Source organism: Pelobates fuscus, chromosome 2 (assembly GCF_036172605.1).
Source record: "Pelobates fuscus isolate aPelFus1 chromosome 2, aPelFus1.pri, whole genome shotgun sequence".
NCBI classification, from domain to species: Eukaryota; Metazoa; Chordata; class Amphibia; order Anura; family Pelobatidae; genus Pelobates; species Pelobates fuscus.
In genome coordinates, this window is record NC_086318.1 from 204,112,517 (window position 1) to 204,137,019 (window position 24,503).

At 43.5% G+C, this 24,503-nt stretch overlaps 1 protein-coding gene across 3 annotated transcripts in view; it reads left to right on the top strand.

Moving 5' to 3' along the window:
- Positions 1-24,503, top strand: part of TTC27 (tetratricopeptide repeat domain 27) — a 559,369-nt gene that overhangs the window by 91,190 nt on the left and 443,676 nt on the right. For all 3 annotated transcript variants that reach the window (XM_063443110.1, XM_063443111.1, XM_063443112.1), the window contains one exon: positions 15,622-15,762. In XM_063443110.1, coding sequence (XP_063299180.1) covers positions 15,622-15,762 — 141 coding nt within the window. The remainder of the gene's footprint in view (positions 1-15,621; positions 15,763-24,503) is intronic.

Here is a 24,503-nt window from a genome sequence, read left to right on the forward strand (position 1 = left end):
ATTTAAAATTTAAGGTATGTATACCTGTGTTTTTGGTTTTCTTACAGGCTACACAGCTATTACATTTGAAAAATCCTTTTTTGTTTTTTAAAAAATTGTTAAGAATATTAGAGTTTTTTGGGGGCCTCGTAAAAATTTTTGTGAGTTGCATCTTTAGATTTGGGGCTCCCCTAAATATTATTTTAGGTTTATCTGGGATTATAGTCCCCAATAAATGATCTTCTTTTAATAGATGCCAATTTTTCTCGATTATCTTTTTGATTTCTTTGTTTTTGTTATAATCAAGGACTACTGGTAATACGAAATATTTTTCCTAATTTCTTGATTTTCCGTAGGTATTGCCTTTAACCCCTTAAGGACACATGACATGTGTGACATGTCATGATTCCCTTTTATTCCAGAAGTTTGGTCCTTAAGGGGTTAATTACCGTATATACTCGAGTATAAGCCGACCCGAATATAAGCCGAGGCCCCTAATTTTACCCCAAAAAACTGGGAAAACTTATTGACTCGAGTATAAGACTAGGGTGGGAAATGCAGCAGCTGCTGGTAAATTTCTAAATAAAATTAGATCCTTAAAAAATTATATTAATTGAATATTTATTTACAGTGTGTGTATATAATGAATGCAGTGTGTGTATGAGAATGCAGTGTGTGTATGAGAATGCAGTGTGTGTGTATGAGAATGCAGTGTGTGTGTATGAATGCAGTGTGTGTGTATGAGAATGCAGTGTGTGTGTATGAGAATGCAGTGTGTGTGTATGAGAATGCAGTGTGTGTGTATGAGAATGCAGTGTGTGTGTATGAGAATGCAGTGTGTGTGTATGAGAATGCAGTGTGTGTGTATGAGAATGCAGTGTGTGTGTATGAGAATGCAGTGTGTGTGTATGAGAATGCAGTGTGTGTGTATGAGAATGCAGTGTGTGTGTATGAGAATGCAGTGTGTGTGTATGAGAATGCAGTGTGTGTGTATGAGAATGCAGTGTGTGTATGAGTGCAGTGTGTGTATGAGTGCAGTGTGTGTATGAGTGCAGTGTGTGTATGAGTGCAGTGTGTGTATGAGTGCAGTGTGTGTATGAGTGCAGTGTGTGTATATGAATGCAGTGTGTGTATATGAATGCAGTGTGTGTGTGTATGAGAATGCTGTGTGTATGAGTGCAGTGTGTGTGTATGAGAATGCTGTGTATGAGAATGCTGTGTATGAGTGCAGTGTGTGTATGAGTGCAGTGTGTGTATGAGTGTAGTGTGTGTATGAGTGCAGTGTGTGTATGAGTGCAGTGTGTGTATGAGTGCAGTGTGTGTATGAGTGCAGTGTGTGTATGAGTGCAGTGTGTGTATGAGTGCAGTGTGTGTATGAGTGCAGTGTGTGTATGAATGCTGTGTGTATGAGTGCAGTGTGTGTGTATGAGAATGCTGTGTGTATGAGTGCAGTGTGTGTGTATGAATGCAGTGTGTGTGTATGAGTGCAGTGTGTGTGTGTATGAGTGCAGTGTGTGTGTGTATGAGTGCAGTGTGTGTGTGTGTGTATGAGTGCAGTGTGTGTGTATGAGAATGCTGTGTGTATGAATGCAGTGTGTGTGTGTATGAGTGCAGTGTGTGTGTGTATGAGTGCAGTGTGTGTGTATGAATGCAGTGTGTGTATGTGTGTGTGTAATGCAGAGTGTGATGCAGAGCCTTGGTGGGGGGTGGGCATTTTTATTTTTTATTATTTTAATATTTTTTTTGTTTCATTAAATTTTTTTATTATTATTATTTTTTTATTTTATTATAATTTTTTATTTAATTATTATTTTTATTTTATTATTTTTATTTTTTTTTATTATTATTGCTATATATACATTTTTTCGTCCCCCCTTCCTGCTTGCTAGCTGGCCAGGGAGGGGGGCTCTCCTTCCCTGGTGGTCCAGTGGATGGGCACTGTGTAGGAGGGGGCTGTGGGGGCTGCAGAGAGATGTTACTTACCTTTCCTGCAGCTCCTGTCAGCTCTCTCCTCCTCCGCCGGTCCGTTCAGCACCTCGGTCAGCTCCCAGTGTAAATCTCGCGAGAGAGCTGACAGGAGCTGCAGGAGAGGTAAGTAACGCTCTCTGCAGCCCCCACAGCCCCTGTCTGTATTATGGCAATGCAAATTGCCATAATACAGACTATTGACTCGAGTATAAGCCGAGTTGGGGTTTTTCAGCACAAAAAATGTGCTGAAAAACTCTGCTTATACTCGAGTATATACGGTAATTTTTCTCTATCTATCTTAGATACTCTCTCTATGGTTTCTTCTATAGTTTTTTTTATCATATCCTTTTTCAATAAATTTCTCTTTCATTTCTCTCGCCTGGATTTGAAAGATTCCTCCATCTGAACAGTTCCTCTTTAATCTTAAGAATTGGCTTTTAGGGATACTATTCAGCCAGCTTCTATGGTGGCAACTATCTATTTTAATAAAATCGTTCACATGGACCTTTTTTTAAAGTGCGTCTTAGTACATAGTCTATCGTCATTGATGTATATATCCAAATCAAGAAAAGTAACATTAGTATGACTAAAATCTGCTTTTAAAATAATACCATCGTCATTCTTATTTAGAAATTCTATAAATTGTTTGGAGTGGACCCTTCCATATAAACAGAAGGTTGTCTATATATCGGAAATAGTCAACCAGGTTTCCCACCCAGCCATGCCCCCTCCATACCATCCTTTCTTCCCACTCGTCATGAAGAGATTGGCATAGCTGGGTGCGAACCTGGTCCCCATAGCCGTCCCATTCCTTTGTACATATAGAGTCCTTGAACTAAAAATAATTATTATTCAGTATTAAATAAATCCCCTCAATTATGAAATCAATCTGTTCAGATTTCATCAGATTATTTCTTTCCAGAATTGTTTTTACAGCATAGCACCCTTTAGTATGTTGTATTATCGAATATAATGATTGAACATCACAGGTTAATATACATTGATCATCCCAATTAATTTTGTCTAGCTTATTTAACAAATCATTTTTTTCTTTCAGATAGGATTCATTTTTATGTATGACTGTAACATTATATCTATATATTCTGACAGGTTTGAGAGGATAGAATATATGCCGGATACTATTGGCCTCCCAGGAGGTTCTTCAGTGTCTTTATGTATTTTAGGCAAAAAATATATAACCAGTATTTTAGGAAACTTTTTGTTCAAATAATTATATTTGTCTGTGTTAAGAATCCTTTTATTTTTGCCATTAGTTAAAAAGCCTTCTAATAATATTTTAATATCTGGTGTAGGGTCTCTAGACAGCTTAGTATATGTAGTGCTATCATTTAGCTGTCTGAAAGCTTCTTTTTCATACATTTCTGCTGATAAAATAACCAGTCCTCCTGCCTTATCTGCCGGCTTGATTACAATTGTCTCATCCTTTTGTAATTCCTTTAAGCTATCCCTCTCTTTCTTTGTGAAATTATTCCTGTCTCTTTTATTTTTTATGTTAATATTTCTTATATTATGGGATACCTTTTTTTCGAACATATCAAGCGCACTAGCTTTAAAATGTGATGGATAAAATTTGGTATTATTTTAAAAAAAACTTTTTACATATATGTCATCTGTTGTGTTATTGGCTGTAATATCATTAGTATTACTATTTTTACCCATATAGAATCTCTTTAGGGTAGCGTTTCGTACAAATTTATTAATGTCTATGTATGCTAAAAATGGGTTAAATTATTTCGTAGGGGCATATTTTAATCCTTTATTCAATACTTTTCGTTGACTGTTAGTAAGAGGTTTACCAGATAAGTTAAAAATACCTGTATTTTGGAGCGTGGCTTGGACGTCGACCGGGATGGAAGCTTAAGCTGCGAGCTCCGCTCCACCGGTCCTTGCAAAGCCCTCCTAATTCGTTAATATAAGCCCTAATGGGACGGAACCGAAGGGGTGAACCTCCTATGACCCCCGGGGATCCCAATCGCAGCAGTCGCTGGGTCCGATGGACGAATTCCTACAAACGCCAGCAGACACATGCGGCGAGGCCAGAGGCCCCAAAATGGCGCCCACTCCCTCCGCATCCAGAGCTCCCTCTACCTCCACATTAGACGGCATCGGGGAAGAAATCCGCACTATAGCGGCCTCCATGGCTACGAAGGCAGACCTCCTGGTACTCACCACCACTATCCAGGATGCCCTGCGGGCTGAAATGGGCAGAATCCGGACAGAAGTGGCAGTGCAGGGTACTCGTGTCCAAGAGCTGGAATGCTCCCATGAGGCCTAAACTGCCAGAATGGCTTCGACAGACACAGCCGTAGCTAGACAGGGTGACCTGCTCCTGCAGCTCAGAAGAACGGTCGAAGATCTTGACAACCGCGGGCGCCGCTGCAACATCCGAGTACGCGGTATGCCAGAAGCAGAGGGCGAGGAAGAAGTCGAAACAGCGTTGACAGCCCTTTTCCGCCTGATTATGCCTGGTGACAACCCGCTGGAGATCAGGTATGACAGGGCACACAGGGCGCTTAGACCTCGATCCCTACAGGAAGGCCCAAGGGACATAATTTGTTGCTTGCATTCATTTGCCATAAAAGATGCCATCATGAAGGCGGCCAGATCCCAATACAGAGGGGCACATATATCATTATTTAACGACCTATCCCCGGTTAGCTTTACGGCCCATCACATCACTCCTACTGCAAACTAGAGGCTGACAGGGGGGTGGGGGGGGGGGGGGAGGAAAAACAAACAAACAAACATAAGAAACAAGTAGGGATGCTACCATAGGTACAATAGGGAGTTATACGATTCCCAAGGGACCCATAGAGATAACATATGTGGCTCACCCATGCCTGGATCCAAGTATAACACATATATTGGGGGACAGGGACATTCTGGCTGAACTTACTCGTTAGACCCAACCTGACTACCCATACAGACATGGGTTTGTACTTCTTCACGGCACAGCCCAAAGGGTGGGTTGGGGATACAAATGCTGCTTGGGGTCTGCTCCGGGGCAGGGAGGTGGTGAAGATTTGCTGGTGGGAAACGCTTGAGGGGGTGGCGGATATATAATACTGCTGGTTGTTACCAATATTGTCTATGTTTATACCCACAACGTTCAGTCTGTTATAATAATGTTTGACCCCCTGCATGTTTGTTCCTCCCACGACTAAACACACTTGGGCTAGGAACTGGTTGGAGCGGGGCGGACCGAATCCTGACTTATCCACGACACATAGGTCGCACCAATCCTGGATTAGACTCCGACCACAGCTCTATACTTTCACTTGCGCAAAACCCTCAGAGGAGCCACAGGCTCGTTCATTCACCGATCTGGTTATCGGGGTGACACCTGGCCACTCCTGCTGCAACGCAAGTGACCCTCCTTTTTCAGGAGACTCCGGGGTGATACTCTCCTCTCACCCCGCTGGGGACGTTCCCTAAAGGAGGGGCCGCCCGGCCCACCCGTATTTTATCTAACATAATCGACAAACTTACAATACCGACTCCATACACATACCTTCTCTACGTACACACACACGCGTTCACTCACACTTGCACCACCCCTTGCGGCTGCTGTACACATCCCGGCCTGACACAGATAACGAGGGAAGACGCCCCCACGGTGACCCGGACTTAGTCGGGAGCTCACGGGACATTCAGTTACCTAACCATACCTAGAACTGAGCAGGACGCACGGGATATTATACCTCATAGTAACACGTACGACCCCACTGGTCTGCACCATCGTCCCGGCTCACCGCCCTGCTCGGACGCTTCCCCTGCGGATCAGTGCGCACAGCCACGGAAGGAACTATGGCATACAGCCACTCTCCCCTGTCCGTCATGACCCTTAACTGCAGAGGCTTGAATATACCGGAACGCCGCTCTCACCTACTGAGAGTCCTGCGACAGAAACACATATCGATAGCGATGCTACAAGAGACCCACTTCAGGGAAGATGCGGCCCCCAAACTCCGAAGTGCTCACTACCCAGTGAACTACTGCAACAAACACCTGACAGCCTGTCGAGCGGGAGTCGCACTATTGCTTGCCGCAGACTTAGGCTTCCAGGAAATAGACAGACTGGCTGATGACCAGGGACGTTTCCTCTTCCTAAAAGGAGTAATAGCCGACAGAGTGTACACTCTTGCGACCATATATGTTCCCAATTCGAAGCAAGCACAATTCCTCCGAGGGACGCTGAATAAGCTGCACGGATTCTCGGAGGGAGCACTGATTGTGGGGGGGACTTTAACGCCCCTTTAGATCCTCTTATGGACTCATCCACTGGCCACAGCTGCCTCTCGCAATCTCGCATCAGGTCCATTCGCAAGTCGCTGGGGTAGATGGCGTTGGTTGACTGCTGGAGGACGATTCATCCCTCCGCCAGGGATTACACACATTACTCGGTAATACACAATCGCTACTCCCGAATAGACTACGTGCTCATCAAACAAGATGGACTCTCCCGCTTGCGGACGGCTTCTATAGAACCGTCCACGTGGTCGGATCATGGCTCGGTCCGGGTTGAACTGGAATCCCCGTTGCTTAAACCGGCAACCTGGACGTGGCGCCTGAACGAATTCCTGCTCCAGGATCCTGGGGTGAGAGGGGAGGTCTCACAGGCACTGGAAAACTACTTTGATGAAAACGGAACAGACGAGATATCTCCGGTGTCAGTGTGGGAAGCCCACAAGAGTGTTATACGCGGCACCCTTATCAGTATCGCAACACGCAAAAGGAAGGACTCGACCCGCGCGATGACAGACGTATACAAATCCATCAGCCTCGAAACCCAGCACAAACGTTCCCAACTAGCCGAGACTTATGGTGAACTGATGGAAGCCAGGCGAACTTTGAAGACCCTCCTCACACAACGATACCATCGCTCGCTCCAAAGATCGAAAACATTTTCTTACACCCATGCGAACAAAGGAGGGAAGTTCCTCGTCCGCCTCTTGAAAGGAGATACGCCACGCACACAAGTAAACAAAAATTATAATGCCCATCATCGGCCAGACTGTCTCCATACCCAGGAGAAATAGCAGGTGAATTTCGGGAATACTACAATTCCCTCTATAACCTTTGCCCGCCGGAGAATCCAGCGCAAAGACAAGAATCATCATTACACATACGGACATACCTACAAGATAACGTGTGGAAACGGGTGAACCCTGAAAAGCAGCAGCTATGCTCGATGAACTGATTGGTGCGGAGGACCTGGCCGCGGCACTAAAGGGCACGAAAACGGGACGAGCACCAGGACCGGATGGGTTTTCCACGGGGTACTACAAACATTTTGCTGCGATACTTATACCATGGCTAACAAAGGCTGTCAACAAAATCGCGGACGGAGGGCACTTCGGCATGGAATCCCTGGCGGCAACAATCACAGTCCTGCTCAAATCTGGAAAGGACCAGGAACAATGCGGCAGTTATCACCCGATATCTCTGCTGAATGTGGACACGAAGCTCCTGACTAAAGTGCTGGCAACTAGAATTCAACGGATACTACCGAGCGTTGTTCACGTGGACCAGACGGGGTTTATCCCCGGTGGAGAAGCACGAGACAGCACGTTACGCCTATTCTCTATACAACATCATACAGCACGGAAATTTCGAAACCACCTCCTGCTATTGTCCACAGATGCCATAAACACTCCGGTTTATGGGCATTGGGCAGAGAACCATGGTGTGGATTACTGCCCTATACAGCACACCAAGGGCGGCGGTATGCGTTAATGGATCATTGACTACAAGTTTCGGAATCGCAAATGGAACCAGACAGGGATGCCCCCTATCGTCTCTCCTGTTTGCACTCTCTTTGGAGCTGCTCCTACAGGCAATCCGAGACCGTCGAGACATACACGGCTACACTTGGCAGGACACGGAACATAAGGTGGCCGCATATGCGGACGACCTTCTGTTCTTTGTTTCCCAGCCTCGGATCACATTGCCTTATATACTCTCGGAGATGGACAGGTTCGGCCAAATCTCAGGGTTTAAGCTCAATCTAGCGAAATGTGAAGCACTGAACATCACTACGCCCACGGCATACTACGAATCCCTCGGCCCACTCTTTCCGTTCCGCTGGTTTACAGGAGCAATTAAATATCTCGGCATCTGGATCACCACGAATCCCCAAGAAATATACCGGCGCAAGTGCTCTCCCAAGGGCTCTCTACCTATTTCAGACTATACCGTTAGCTCTACCGGCAATATTCTTCTCGACCCTGAAATCAGAGGTCATCAAGTATGTATGGAGGGGTGAAAGATCCAGGATACGTCATGAAATACTATGCATGCCCAGACATAGGGGGGGCTTAGCTTTGCCCGTTTTGAAAAAATACCACCAGGCAGCGACGCTGCAACGAATTCTGGAGTGGCACGAGCTGGAGACGACCAAACAATGGGTGATGCTGGACCGGGAGGGGGATGCTGCAAAACTGAAGGCGGCAACCTGGAAAAGACGAGCAACAAGAGGCAACAGGTGAGGAGACGAAGACCCAGTAACACAAACACTTCTCACATGGGAAAATCTCAGGGAAACACCACAAGTCTCTCCGACTCCCTGCCCATTGCTACCGATTGCACACAACCCCAACATAGGAGGCGGATTACCGCCAGACGCCTGGACATTCCTAGGTGAAGCAGACTACATCCCAATACATAAGGTCACTCGGGACGGCGCCCTGAAGACTCTGGACGCACTATTGGAGTCACGTCCACGTTCGCACATGGCGGTTTTTCGATACATGCAACTGAAACATTATTATAACTCACTCCCACATAGGGAAAATTTACAAAGAGACCTAACATTGTACGAAAGCCTCTGCTCCCGTGGCACATCATTAGGGAAAGCTATCTCGAATCTCTACCAATATTTGCTGACCAGTCCCGCCTCAGAAAATAACACCTTCCAACGACACTGGGAACGGGCCATGGACAAAAAATTTACGTCGACACAATGGGACAAGGCCTTGATATGGCAACATAAAAGCTCCTCTAGCTCCCATTATCAAGAGGTGAACTATAAGCTACTCTCCATGTGGTACAGAACACCTGTACTACAACACAAGATTTTTCCCACTACACCACCAATGTGTTGGAGATGCCAGGAAGACAGGGGAACTTTGCAACACATATGGTGGGAATGCAAACACATTGTCCCATACTGGGGCCGAATCAAATCGGACATTCAAATAATCCTGGGAGATGACCTTGAATGGTCAGAAGAACTAGCCTTACTGCACATATCCACACAACCGTTGTCCACATACAAAAAATTTATCATGCGTCACCCGTCACCTATTAAACGCGGCCAAATCGCTCATACCGGTATACTGGAAGAAACCGGACATCCCCACACGGGAGGAATGGATCCACCGAGTCGAGGACATTAGGGCAGCTGAAGCACTGAAGGCGGAACTGGCGGGCAGGGAGGCACAATACGCTGAAGCCTGGGCACCGTGGTATACCTTCTGCGCGATGCCAGGGGGGGGGGGGGGGTGAGGGGAATTCGGAGCCGGGAGATGGTGCGAACTCCACAACATACCTGTGATATAAATTACACTCCGTACCAGCCCTCTGGTGTTCGCAGTTACAGGCGGTACCCCTAGTACTCCGCTCACAACTCACGCAACGACTGGGGGACAAACACTAAATTGACGAACATACAGACACACAAGACCCCCGCTTAATACGACAGCAAGTCCTAAACTTCAATAATTCCACAGGTAAGGGGGGACAAATCAGAATAGAGCCCACACTCTCCCAGAGGCCACAACAGGGGGAATGTTTGGCACACGTCGACATGTGGCGCACAACACAAATGCGAGAAGACACTGACGGACCGACCTACGAACGTGTACGGCAGCCTCAAGACACCACAACACATACACGTACAACGACACTTTACCCCCTCCCGAGGGAACTAGGAACACGCATGATCCGCGCCCCCCACTGACTCAGGCAGGGAGCTTAGCGGCTGTCCTCACCCATTACCTCCGTCATATCGCATCATGACAACGTAATATCTAGCCAGAGAAACAGCTTGGATGCTAGCTAACCTACCCAGCTCGAGAGGGAACCCGCAAACTAGAGGAGGGCACAAGCCTGACATGCTCACCCGAACAAGTACACCTCAGTAGAGATGTCACGACGAGCAAACCCGACTGCACTACGGACGGGGTTACCGTTCGCTAGGTCGGACCATGGGGGGTCCACTGACTGCGCTATAGCCTGGGCACTTACGGATCATATTCCATTGTTCTCCTCACCCCTACATTTTATACTTTACATTATACACACACGGCCCCTTGTTGGGCCACCACCCAACACAATGAATCATCGACAAATTTTGTAGATACTTACCGCTCGCAGAACCGCGTCCTTAGGGTATCTATGGGCGCTACTGTGTCCACATCGCTCTAGCTCTAATCGGATGCACTCAGCTCCATGATATATCGATACGACAACACTCTGCCACTCCCACTATGGGATATAAATACAACTGTACAATGTTACCTGTTATAAACTGGCTCAAGAAGCGTGCACACTTCCTTTCAGTCCCGCCGGAAACCGGAACCTGAAATTGAAGTTCCAATACCGCGGTGCGCGCTGAACACTGGCCCACGCTTCAAGACAGGTAAGTAAATATGGGACATGGGGAGGGAAAGTGCACTGGGGGAACACTATGGGAGGGGGTGTAGAATACTATGGGAGGGGGGGGAGAATACTATGGAAAGGGGGGGGAACACTATGGGATGAGGGTGGAGAATACTATGGGGGGGGGAGAATACTATGGATGGGTGGAGAATACTATGGAAAGGGGGGGGGGGGACACTATGGGAGGGGGGGGAATTTCCTGGAATTTCCTTCTTAAAATGAGGTGCGTGTTATACGCCGATAAATACGGTACTTTGTATCCTGACATTTCCGTAAGTTGTAAGAAGTGGGATCAGGGCCCGAATGGAGTCTAAAGGATTTGTTAGAGTAAGGAGGACATAGTCTGCATATCCTGACATGAATTGTTGGCCATAAATCATAGTATTGGCACACAGTGTTTTTTTTTTCTCTTTTTAATTCTTTGTTTAATGAATTTCATATTCTAAACAATCCAAACAACAAATTAAAGTCAGGATCAATGAATATTACAGAACAGTAATGAAAAGGACCCTAATATATGAAACATTGCCAGCTTCATCACTAATGATTGGGTATACATCAGCACTTGGGAATAACCCTGGTGTTGCTGCTATACTTTATTCAATATTACAAAACAGTATCTATACCTTGAGCCAAAACAGTAGGATATGGGATTGGAATAACGATGAAGTGTTGTAATCTGCAACCCTAAGAATATCCTTACCATATAGCTAGCATGTACAGAAAACACAGGTGGTAATGAAAAGGAATTCGCTTTATGAAGAATCAGCTGGGGAAGAGAAAACATGTCCATTGTTATGTTTTTAGACATACTGTGTGAGGTTCCACTGCAGCTTAGATTAAGTTTATTGATCTTGAAAAAAGCATTGTAATGTTTCAGTGTTTGCAGATGACACAAAACTCTGTAAAGTAATACAATGTGAGCAAGATATTACCTTGATGCAGAGAGATTTAGATAGACTGGGGCACTGGGCACTCAAATGGCAGATGGAATTTAATGTTGAAAAATGCAAAGTTATGCACTTCAGCGTAAAAAATGCACAAGCAACGTATACCCTTAATGGAAGCTAATTAGGGATAACAACACACGAAAAGGACTTGGGAATTGATATAGACAACCGGAGAGAAAAATAGGTAGCAAGAGAGGTGAGAACGGCAACAGCTCAATTAGCTTGCCCTTCGGTGGGTCCCCGCTCAGATCTCAAGTTGGTTTTAGCTCAACTTGTGCTATTACAGAGAGAACATCTCTGAAGCATATCAGACTGGTCCCACCCATACGGGCAGTCCAGATCCGAAAAGCCAGCAAGTTCCCTCTGCACGAGAGATACGGCAACCCCAGATGATTGTTTCAACCTTGTAAGGTATCATCAGTGAGGTATAGCCAATATCCTTCTAGACACCTTGAGCAAGGGGTCCACGTCTAGATTACCCTTTACACTTAAGGAGAGAAAAATAGGTAGCAAGACAGGTTGTTATAGACAACAAACTATTAAACATTGTGCAATGTCAATCAGCAGTGGCTAAGGCCAGTAAGGTATTGTCATGCATGAAAAAGGGCATTCATTCTCGGAATGAGAATATAATTTTGAGTCTTTATAAATCAGTGGTAAGGCCACATCTTGAATATACTGTTCAATTTTGGGCACCTGTTCTGAAGAAGAATATTATGACTCTAGAAAAAGTGTAGAGACGGGCTACAAAATTAATAAAAGGAATGGAACATATCAGCTATTAAGAAAGGCTAACAAATTTAAATCTCTTTAGTTTAGAAAAACGTCGCCTGAGACTGGATATGATAACATTATACAAATATATTCAGGGGCCAATACAAACCATTGTGTGGAAATCTATTCACAAGGTGACGAGGTCATGCGTTTAGACTGGAAGAAATAAGATTTCGTCTAAGGCAAAGAAAAGGGTTTTTTGCTGTAAGAACAATAAGGATGTGGAATTCTGTGCCTGAAGAAGTGGTTTTATCAGAGTCCATACAGATGTTCAAACAGCAACTAGATGCATACTTGCAAAAACATAATATTCAAGGATATAATTTTTCAATGCAGGGTAATAACTTCTTGATCCAAGGATAAATCTGACTGCTATTCTGGGGTCAAGAAGGAATTTTTTTTCCTAGTTTGTTGCAAAATTGGAAGTGCTTCAAACGTTGTTTTTTGTTTTTTTTGCCTTCTTTTGGATCAACCGCAAAAAAGCAAATGTGAGGAAGGCTGAACTTGATGGACGCAAATCTCTTTTCAGCTATCGAACTATTGAAGTTTCTTAAAATGGTTACACAGTTTAGAAATATGTTACTAGAAACTGTTGTTTTTTTATGGTGTATTGATAAGTAAAGAATTTTAATTTTTTAGGTGATCGGTACATTTTAATGAGATGTTATGGATGTGCGGGTTTATTGGGGAATGTTAGGTTTTAACTTAACAATGTAAATACATGTGGGAACTTTACAGTAATTACTTATTGAACAAGCAGTTACCGGTTAGTATTTATATTGTATCTGACACAACGAGTAACCAGTTCAGTGCCATTTCTAATGAGCTATGTATCTGTAAAAAAAAAAAACCAATATTGCTTATGTATATTTAGCTCACTCTTATTGCCAGAAAATTACCAAGAATCTCATTTAACAAATGTCCTGCTCGAGTGCCCAATATTGCACCTCGATAGAGGTGTTTTCACAGCTAGTGTTTTGCTTAATGAACACAATGCTACAAATAATGCCCCATGTTTACTCCAAATATCAATGTAATCACAGGAGGAGGAATTGTGATGCTAATGAGTCTTGTTTTTGGATTCTATCTGAAAGAGTTTTCAGAAAAAAAATAAAATTAAAGTGCTGATATCTATATGCTGATTCTTCATTATTTTCATTGAATGCTTGGAACCATGGTTAAGTATAGTCAAACATGAACCGGCTGCTGTTATTTGACGGCAACTCCAATAAACACACAACATGGTCCAAAAGCTGCTGGAGATGCATAGTTGACAATGTCCCTGTAAATCCATTTATATGATTTTAGGGCAGTCTGACCAGTCAGTGGCTATGTGGCCCCATGTGTAGCAAACTGCAATGCCCTACATGTACTAAATGTGTTCTGACACATTTCTATAATTGCTAGCATTATGTTTTTAACAATTTAATCTACACTATCTCAACTGTGTGATCGAACCAGACTGGCTAGCCTTTGCTATTTATGTTCATGAATGAGTTTTTGGTCGCCCATGACCCTGACGCTGATTCACTTTGTCTTTCATTGCACCACTGTTGATGGCCAATAACTACTGCATACTGGGAACACCCTACAAGACTTGCTGTTCTGAAGATGATCTGGCCCAATAGTCTACTCATTACTATTAGGCCCTTGTCATAGTTACTAAGATCTTTACGCTTGTCCATTTTTTCTTGCTTCCGAAACATGGAATTCAAGAACGCAGTCACTTGCTGCCTAATATACCCCTTGACAGATGCCATTGTAATGATATAATCAATATTATTCACTTCACCTGTCAGTGGTTTTAATGTTGCGACTGATTAGTGTGTATCTGCTTGGGTTCCCCATGACACCCAATAAAACTATAGAAGGGGCAAATGTTATGACCCGATCCAGAAGAAAAGAATAATAACTTGGGGTCCCCAAAAACCTATTCTAGTTACCTTTCCATTGTAGAAAGTTAAAAGGGACATTTTTAAGAACACTTTAAAGAACTTGATGACTGCTAACTGTACTGCAGGTAGGATGAATTTGACATTGATAATCAAAACTCTTAATTCCTCATTATAATGCACACAATGTAGGGGTGGTCTCTGAGCTTAATGTCAAACTTTTCCTAAAGGGTTTTCCATAACATTAAGAGACAAAACCAGGACAATATGAGCAGAATAATTACTACTATGCGTTTTAGTGATTAAAGAACCACTATAGGCACCCAGACCACTTCAGCTTAATTAAGTGGTCTGGGTGCCAGGTCCAGCTAGGTTTAACCATTCAGAGAAACTGCTATGTTTTATAATAGGGTTAATCCAGCCTCTAGTGGCTGTCTCATTGACAGCCGCTAGAGGCGCTTCTCACTGTGATTTTCACAGTGAGAAGACGCCAGCGTCCATAGGAAAGCATTGTGAATGCTTTCCTATGGACTGGCTGAATGTGCGCGCGGCTCATGCCGCTCATGCACATTCAGCCGAGGAGGAGGAGAGTCCCCCGCCCGGCGCTGGAGAAAGAGGTAAATTTAACCCTTTCCCCACCCTAGAGCCTGGCGGTAGCACCTCCTTAGGGCACTATAGTGCAAGGAAAACGAGTTGCTTTGAGTGCCCCTTATAGATTTGAGGACATTCACAAGTTATATATAACAGTATTACTGAGTAACAATCTATATTCTAGAGTGATGTGAAGCTTTCAGTGAATGGGTGAGCATAGCAAGTACCAGGCATTCTTTGTTTCAGCAATGAGAGAAAGCAATGTCCCTGCCATCTAAATGAGCTATTGCTGTGATTTATTCCTCTTGCTATGTCTGGTTGCAGCCAGGAATACATGGTGTGAAATGGTAAGCCAACGGCTACTGTTGAATATAAACTGCCTGCGTATCCTTTACAGAAATAATCTTTTCAAACCAAATGTAAAAGTCGCTTGTCTAAAATAAGATTTATTATTTCACAGCATGTAGTACATGGGGAAAAATACCTCTCAGTTTGTCCTATACATAAATTACTAGAGTGATTTCGCTCCCAAAAAAAAGCCTCCTCTTCCCTTGCTAACATTTCTTCAGGGACACACAATACCACAAGCTTGATTTGGACAATATTTATGCCTTGGCCAGGCGGAAACAACATGTCTCATATCTTTTTTTTTTTTTTTTCTTGTTGGGTTAGGAAATAGTCTATATACTGCTTTCCATTGCTGTCTTTACATTACTACTGTTTTCCTGCAGATGCACTTTATTACTCAAGTTTTAGTGGATTAAATGTTGTTTTTTTTGTTTCAGAGTAAAGCTGTCTGTGCAGCAATACTGAGCACACTTGTTCTTGATGGAGAATCTATCTACAGCCTGACAGCCAATCCAATTTTCTTGCTTCTGGCCAGAGTCATCCTCGTGACCCTAAGGAACAAACTTACAGTATTCCAGGTAAGACTTACATGTTATATATATATATATATATATATATATATATATATATATATATATATATATATACACACACACACACATCCATGTGCCATAATGCTCTCATCTGCCACAATGCTGGGAAGTCCCTGATCCTCTTTAACATGCCACTGTTGTACCCTTCCTAAAAAGTAAATTTGCAGTCTCCTTCATCTAACTACTGTCCCATATATGTACTCTCTTTCTCCTCAAAGAATGGAATGACTTGTCTGTAACCAACACGCTTTCTCAACTCTAACTCCCACCTTGACCTCCTTCTTTTCTCAATCTGACTTCTGCCCCATCCATTCTATTGAGGCTGCTCTGACTAAAGTAATGATCTAATCGAGGCTAAATCCAAAGGCCACTATTACATACTAATATGTCTGACCTCTCTGCTGCCTATGACACTGTTGATCGTGATCTTTCCATCCTTCGCCTTGTCACACTGTTTTTCTTGTGGGGTTTTTTTCCCATCTTTTTGTCCTCATTTCTATTATTTTTGCTTTATACTGCCTCTCTTTGCAGTATTATTTATTTTGGATTCCACTACCACCTTTATGCCGATAACACGCAGGTCTATCCTCTCCTTTCCTCTCCTGTTACCCCATAATACGTCACTGGCTGCCTCTCTTCCATATTCAATTGGATGTCCTCCCATTACTCAATCTCTCTAAAACTCAGCTTCTTATCTTCTTTAATTATAATACTAATCCTCCCTTGTTGCCTTCCCTAAAGAAGATGGCACACGCACCAGTTCATCCTTGTAAGCTCACTACCTTAGTGTTATCTTTGTTTCTGGCCTCACATTTACACCTCATAGCCAGTCTGTTGCCAATTTCACCTTAAAAACTTTGCACCGCTTCGCCCCTTTCTTTTAAGAGATGCTACTAAGGAGCTTGCTCAGTTTCTAGTAATTTATTGCATTACATTGGCTTCCTTACATTGGCTTCCTCAACTAACTATTGGTTCAGGTGTCTATTGCCTACGGTCTTAGCCTTGTAAACACTACCTTTTTAGAGAAAAGGCAGTGTTTACATTGCTGCCTAGTGACACCTCTAGTGGCAGTCACTCAGACGGCCATTAGGGGTTCTTCCACAGTGTGCAGTACTGGCATTCAGCATCTCTATGCTCTACATGGAGGCGCTTAACGTTCCCCATAGAGATACATTGATAGAATGCATCTTTATGAGGAGATGCTGATTGGCGCATTTCTTGTGTTTTGCCGCATCTAATCTGTAGCCTCCCAATGCTTTCTCTGAGATTATTAAGACACAGCGGCATGGCAGGATAGAAAAGGTATGTTTGCAATTGCATATCTTAGCATACACATATGGGGATTCAGTACACCATATGGTCATATTGTGTAAACTCCACCACTACGTCACAGTATCTCAAAACTGTTGGAAGCAGTTAAATTAATTAGCTTTTAAAATGCTGTGATTTTAAGTAACCTTGTAAGTTTTAAAACTGTATTTTTGTTTTTGTGCGTGCTGTACTTTTAATTGTATTTTGTATATACTTACAGCAGCACCAATACATAGAAATGCATGTTATGGGTGTGCCCCAATTCACATTTTTGTCCAGTTACCAGTTATAGCAATTTGGTTTAGCTGTTTTTTTATTTTTGTAGAATAGAGTGAATGCGTGGCTTTAATCATTGAACCATAATTTATGTTTAATATACAACTATCCCTGTCTACTAATAATTATGTTAGAAAGTGGGATAGCAATACATTGTTAAACTGATAACTGAAGAACAATGTAAACCAGTTATTAGCCTGTTTATGGTCTATCTGGGGAATCTGCATCTTGCACTATTTGTTACACATATCAACTTGAATCTTTCACAAGCTTAGTGTGTAGAGAGATTTTGATTTTAATATAATTAAGTACTCTCTCCTGCCACCAAGTGGTCAGGATCTGCATTATTATAAATACTGACAGTCAAGCTCTTGGGACTGAAGAACTTCATGTACATTACGTTAAAAAAAAAGAAAGAAAAATGAAATGCTAGTTGTCAACAACATTAGTTAGTATACCTAGAATAACGACGTATTAAAGCAAGAGCCACACTTTACAAGTAAGGTCTCTTTTAAAATGTAGAGCAAGAGAATATTCTTAAAAACTGTGAACCCCTGAACCGATCTGGGTGATTTTTGAATATGTTGGTCTCCAGATCAGGGATATCAGGGGATATAACGGTTGTGGTGTTTCCATGAGGTTTGAGGTACTTTCTGGGTTTTGTGGAAATGTGTGGGTTTTTTTTGGAGATAATTGAGTTTAGTATAGTGCTTAACGCAATTATCTCCCAGACACAAGGGAAGGATTATATTATTTTATGTAGGAGTGTCCTGGACCTGAGAGCCAATGTAACTGCAGAATGTATTTTGCCATTGTCCCCTCTGAGGTCCAGTGGAGAATGCCCCTGGAATATGTCACCGTAAACCCTGTACATCTGTAACTGCTTATAAACCGCCCAGTTTGCCTGAATAATATCATTCCTGTGGTACCCTTCATCTAGTCTAGGCTGATATTTGGGTATCCGTCTGATTTGCTTGGTGAATATACTTGGAATGCTGTGTTTTGTCTGGAAAACGTTCAAATCAACACCCGAACTGCGAGCTATAATCACTCAGCCTCTAGCAGTTCGGGAGGAAATGGATGAACGGGTATCTGAAATACCAGCGTTCGTTACAACTGGTGGCAATCCGCAGGATTCCTCTCCCGAGTGGATGTCCGGAACTGAAGGAAAAGTGCTACTACCGAAATGAACAACATTAAAAGACTTACTGGAAACTCGAAGCACAGTGGCAAGTAATAAGAGAAAAGCCATGTTAATCGACGAATTAATACAGAGCAACAGCGCCAGTAACATGGAAATGGAGCACCTGGAGGAAACATAATTTCAAAAGGACGTGAGATGAAGGCTCAGTATGTTTGGGCCCAATCCATCGCACGAGGTCATGCAACAGGTCATGGCGCAAGCCGGGGAGAAGCGGAGAGCTTGTGAGTCAAGAGCATGATCACTGCAAGGGGATTTGCTAGCATCCCCAGGATTTACAAATGGACAACTATGGAAGGTGAACTATGCCGCTTTCAAAGCATTAACTGACGGTGAAACGGATATCGACAGCTATTTACAGGTCTTTGAATGTCTGTTTGCTTTGGAGGCGCTAAAAAAGACTAATTGGGCTGCGGTTCTCAGCAGCAAACACTCCAGGTGGGCAGCCGAGGCTTATAGAACAGTACCTGATGAGGAGATACTGAACTATGAAAAGGTGAAGGAGATATTGTTGGCCAGATATGCGTCACACCAGAGGCTTACCGGAGAAAATGTCAGGGCCTCAGAAAAGGAGGAAGAGACTCCTATGCCGAATGAGCATTCCGCCTGCACCGCGCTGCATGAAATTGGATGTAGGGCTGGCGGCAACTTCGCTGGAGGATGCTTTACAGCTATTAATACTGGAGCAGTTCTTTGATCATACTCCAACCGAGATAAGAGACTGTGTGGGGGACCGTAAACCAAAGACAGTGGAGGAAGCAGCTAAATTGGCTGACAAGTACCAGGACGGCAGGCAACTAGATGGAACCCAGCGGAGGGCGACCCACTTTCAGGCCCTCATACAGGTACAGTCCGCACTACCACCACCCAGACCTGCTCCTTTAAACCCAGCACCTGTTCCAGCACCCACACAGCGTCCTGCCTTTGTAGGTCACATTTGCCAGCAGCCAGGGCATGTTAATAACAACTGCCCTAATCGGAACAGAGGAGGTTGGGAGAGATTAGCAGCTCAACCAACCAAGGCAGCCACCAATTGTTTCCACCAGGAGGCCCCCAGTAATACAGAGGCAAATCCAGTCCAGGCTGCAGGTGACAACAGAGAGCACCATCGACTGAATAGATGCACGGGGCTTAGAGACACAGACGCCACTCTCACCTTGATACAGCCGCACAAAGATCGTGCTCAAGCCCGCACTAACAAGACAGTAGCCGTAAGGGTGGCAGGAGGAGCCATCCATAAACTTCCCATTGCCCGGGTGCACCTCAACTGGGGCTCAGGAGACAAACATCTGGAGGTGGGCATAATGAAGAAGCTACCAGCCGAGGTGTTATTGGGGAATTACTTGGGCTGCCTAACTTCCCAGCTCACACACATCTACCCCGTACCAAGACCCAGGTACTAGAGGTCCTAGGGACAGCGGGCTACTACCGCAATTTTGTCCCAGAGTACAGTGCCCTGACCAAAAAGTCCCTTCCCCGACAGGTTGCATGGTCACCGGAGTGTGCGGCCGCTTTCCAGCAACTCAAAACGGCGAGGCACCTGTGTTGACCACCCCAAACCATAAACTAAAAAGTTTCTTGTCCACACAGATGCCTCCATTTTTGGGCTGGGAGCCGTGTTGAGCCAAGTGGGGGACAATGGGATGGAGCACCCGGTGGCATATCTCAGCCGGAAACTATTACCCAGAGAAGTCGGCTATGCCACCGTGGAGAAGGGATGCCTGGCTCTCGTGTGGGCATTAAAGAAATTGCAGCCTTACCTTTACAGTCGTCCCTTTACGTTAATGACAGATCATAACCCCTCATCTGGTTAAACCGAGTTGCTGGAGACAATCCCCGTTTTGCTACGCTGGAGCCTGGCCCTGCAACCCTACAATTTCACCATGCAGTTGATATAGATCCGATGTGATCTTTGGGATATTCAAGGGAGCCCATGGTGTTATTTCAAGTGCACTTGGAGAAGCGTTAATTAGACCATAGACACCTGTTGGTAATCAAAATAAGCCTCTGTCGTTTATCAGTATGTGTTTTTATACATTAAAAAGTAAGTGCTTACATGCAAATACTCGTAGGACAGTAATAGGAAGGGAGTGAAAGGAGTAATTACAGATAAGACATAGGGATGAACGTCACGTACATATAACAGATCAGTTCCGAGAAAGAGAAAGAACAGACTGATTAAGGAGAGACCGCTCAGGTGGGGGCTATCTGCTCCCGGAACTAGACATATATGGTCTTAAGTGTCGTTTTAAGCGTTTAAGGACCACTATAGGCATCCAGACCACTTCAGCTCAATTAAGTAGTCTGGGTGCCAGGTCCATCTAGGGTTAACCCTGCTGCTGTAAACATAGCAGTGTCAGAGTAGCTGCTATGTTTACAATAGGGTTAATCCAGCCTCTAGTGGCTGCCTCACTGACAGTCGCTAGAGGCGCTTCTGCGCTTCTCACTGTGAAAATCACAGTGAGAAGACGCTGACGTCCATAGGAATGCATTGAGAAATGCTTTCCTATGGACTGATTGAATGCGTGAGCGGCACTTGCTGCGCATGCGCATTCAGCGCTGATGTCGGAAGAGGTAGGAGAGTTCCCCAGCACAGAGGGAGCCTGGCGCTGGAGAACGGTAAGTGTTTAACCCCTCTTGAGCCCGGCGGAAGGGGGACCCTGAAGGTGTGGGGGGTTTGTTTTCCTGACACTATAGTGGTCCTTTAAGCATTTCCTGAGTCCAAGTAAGCCAATTTTAATATAGGATATCTAATATGACCTCTATAAGCTTGAACCTTGGAATCAAAGTAAATACTTTCACACAGTACATGCCAGGCAAACAGAACGGCAATGCTGATGGTTTATCACGACAAACCGAGCTGGAACCTTAATCGACTTCCCTGGACATCCCCAAGCCAGCCCGGCAGTGTCTAGGCGGGTATGACGACCATGGAACTAAGGGGGAGCAATGTGAAAAATCAACTCTTTGTATTCAGTTATTTAGATTTTTTCTTTGTTCGGTAGATAAAACTACCGTACATCAACCACCCCCTGGCTCATTAACTACAAAGAAGATTGCAAATTAAGTGCTCTCTCTGTGTGGCCGTCATTCGTATAGACAAATGTGCGGGAGAAAATGGTGGCTATCTTGGTCCCACGAAAGGAGGCAGCGGGACTTGGTCGTCGAGTGTCTAGAACAAAAGTCGGACGCTCAACTTCCCGAACGCCGGTCGATTTCGCGAACGCCTGCTTCTTTTCACCGACAAGCCAGGAGAGCGCTATTTGGTAGGTTTGTTCCCACGAACTAGGGGAACAATCGCTACCTATTAGCCAGGGGAACTGTTCGTGGATTTGTTTGGTTTTTAGACTTCCTGTAAGAGACCGACTGCACAGCAGGGAATGCCCCTGTACCGTAAATCCTGTACATTTGTAACTGCATATAAGCCGGCCTGTTGGCCTGAATAAAATCACTCCTGTTGTACCCTTCATCTAGTCTAGGCTGATATTTGGGTATCCGTCTGATTTGCTTGGTGAATATACTTGGAATGCTGTGTTTTGTCTGGAAAACGTTCAAATCAACACCCGAACTGCGAGCTATAATCACTCAGCTTCTAGCAGATCGTGCGTAAACGAATGGGTATCTGAAATACCAGCGTTCGTTACATGCATGTTTACCTATTTTTTCAAATTCTCCCTGTTTACATCACTATAAAAATAAATATAAAGATTATTTTCAGTATCTTAAATAAATTACTTTTTTTATTAAACACAAGTTGGGAAGAGAAAGAAAAGCAAATGACTTGCATAAACAGGTAATGTCACTCCACCCTCCCCCATTTTTTTTCTAATTAATACCCTCTTATGCCGTGTAGCACCTCTACTGTGCTACTGTCAGCCCCTCTATCCATCTCAGATCCATGATTTTCTTGGATGCCCCAGCTCCTCTCCTCGCTCTTCTCCTCGCTCCTCTCGAATTTCTTTACTTTGCCAGATATACCCTCAAATTCATCTTCTTTAAACATCTTTTAAAACCCACTTGTTCAGAGAAAACTGCTGCTTAACTACACCAAAACTCTGGTGTCCAGATTATGAAGGTGACCAGTTGCCTATCCTGGTTCTCATTGTTCAATTGGATAAATGCAATCTGTCTGTCACCTTCTGTCTTTCACCCCTAGCCACCGGCTAGATAATAACATTGAAAAAGCAGAGCCCTTTTTTGTAGTTGTCTCATATGTACATATTTCATATATTTATATGTCAGATTTTCTGCAACCCTCTTGTATTCTTCGGTTATCAGAATTTGCTGATGCTTGATATAAAACAATAAATAATACTAATAATAGATCTGGATCATTTCCCATATGAACTTATTTTTCCATTAAAGGGATATGATAGTCACCAGAACAACTACAGCTTATTGCATTTGTTCTGTTGAGTATAATTATTCCCTTCAAGCTTTATGCTGTAAACACTGAGACAATGCAGTGTTTAGATTACAGCCTAGTGATAACTCCACGGACCACTCCTAAGATGACTGCTAGAGGTGCTTTCTGGGGCAGTGTTGCACAGTGAGCAGCACTGCCATTCAGTGTCTACACCGTCTGCATGCAGACACTGAACTTTCCTCATAGAGATATATTGATTCAATTCATCACTATGAAGAGATGCTGATTGTCAGGACTGTGTTTGACTTGTGCTGGCTCTGCCTCCTTGACAGTCTCAGTCAATCCTATGGGGAAGCATTGTGATTGGCTCAGACAACCACTTCTGATGATGTCAGCAGACAGCAGGCAGGTCAATGGCAGACAGGGGCAGAGCCAGCAGCTGCAGACTTGAATACAATTAATATTTTACTATATTTAGGAGTCAAGGGGGTGCAAGCTGGGTTAGATGGTGGTTTTAACACTATAAGGTCAGGAATATGTGTTTGTGTTCCTGACCCTACAGTGTTCCTTTAAGAGCTGCGCACTTCCTTTTTATATCACTAAACTCAAGTTATCTCAAATGGACAACACTGCATATTCTAACATGATATATAAGCCATGGAATTTTCACTCTGTGCTTCAAATAAACACTCATAGTATTTATAGGATAATAAGCATTCAAGTTCAGGTAGTTATACCTGTAAAGGGTTATTCACAAAAGTGAGAACTGGCAGGAATTCAAAGCGAATCAATGGGGATAGCTTCATATGGATTCTAAATAATAATTTGTTTATTTTTTTTATGATCCATGTTGTGATCTTAAAATCTCACTACTGTGTCCACATTTGTGTGTAAAAATGTGGCATTACTGTTCAGGATTTAAAATTATGTTGCTACGTAAATCAAATGTGAAAGATTTAGAGTGTCCCATTAAACCTAGATGCAAAAAAATACTTACTCCCAGAGACCAAAAGAGCATCAGACGAGACTAATTTACGCATGTGAAAGATTAAAGATTTCCATTTGCTTTCATTTATTTTTTTTCACGCACCAAGCATTTTGGATTTAAGAGAAAAGTTAAACAGCCAGGCTTCTTAGAAATCTGCTCTCTTTGTAACATTTCTCTGCGATTTTGAATTCGAAAGGTTAAAGTGAAAAAATATATACATAAATAATTGTTACATTCTCTTTTTTCAAATGAATAACTACCTGAGTGTGAAAATGTCTTTAATTGTAAATAAATAATAAAAACTATTTTAAATTACTGGAGGCTTACTAAAACACCTTAAACATAAATTTTTAAAGCCTATTTAAAAAATTTAAATAAAAAATAAATAATTATGGTTAACGCAATAAATATAATAATGTTCCGGATGTCATGCTAATTCCCAGGAATGTGAAACAACCCCTCTATTCTCTCAGAAAACAGAAGCTAGCTGAGCTCTCGCTGCCAGTCCTGGTATCCCATAGTCAACTATGGGAAAACTTGCATACACACACACGCACGCACGCACTCTGGTATTTCCAAGGATT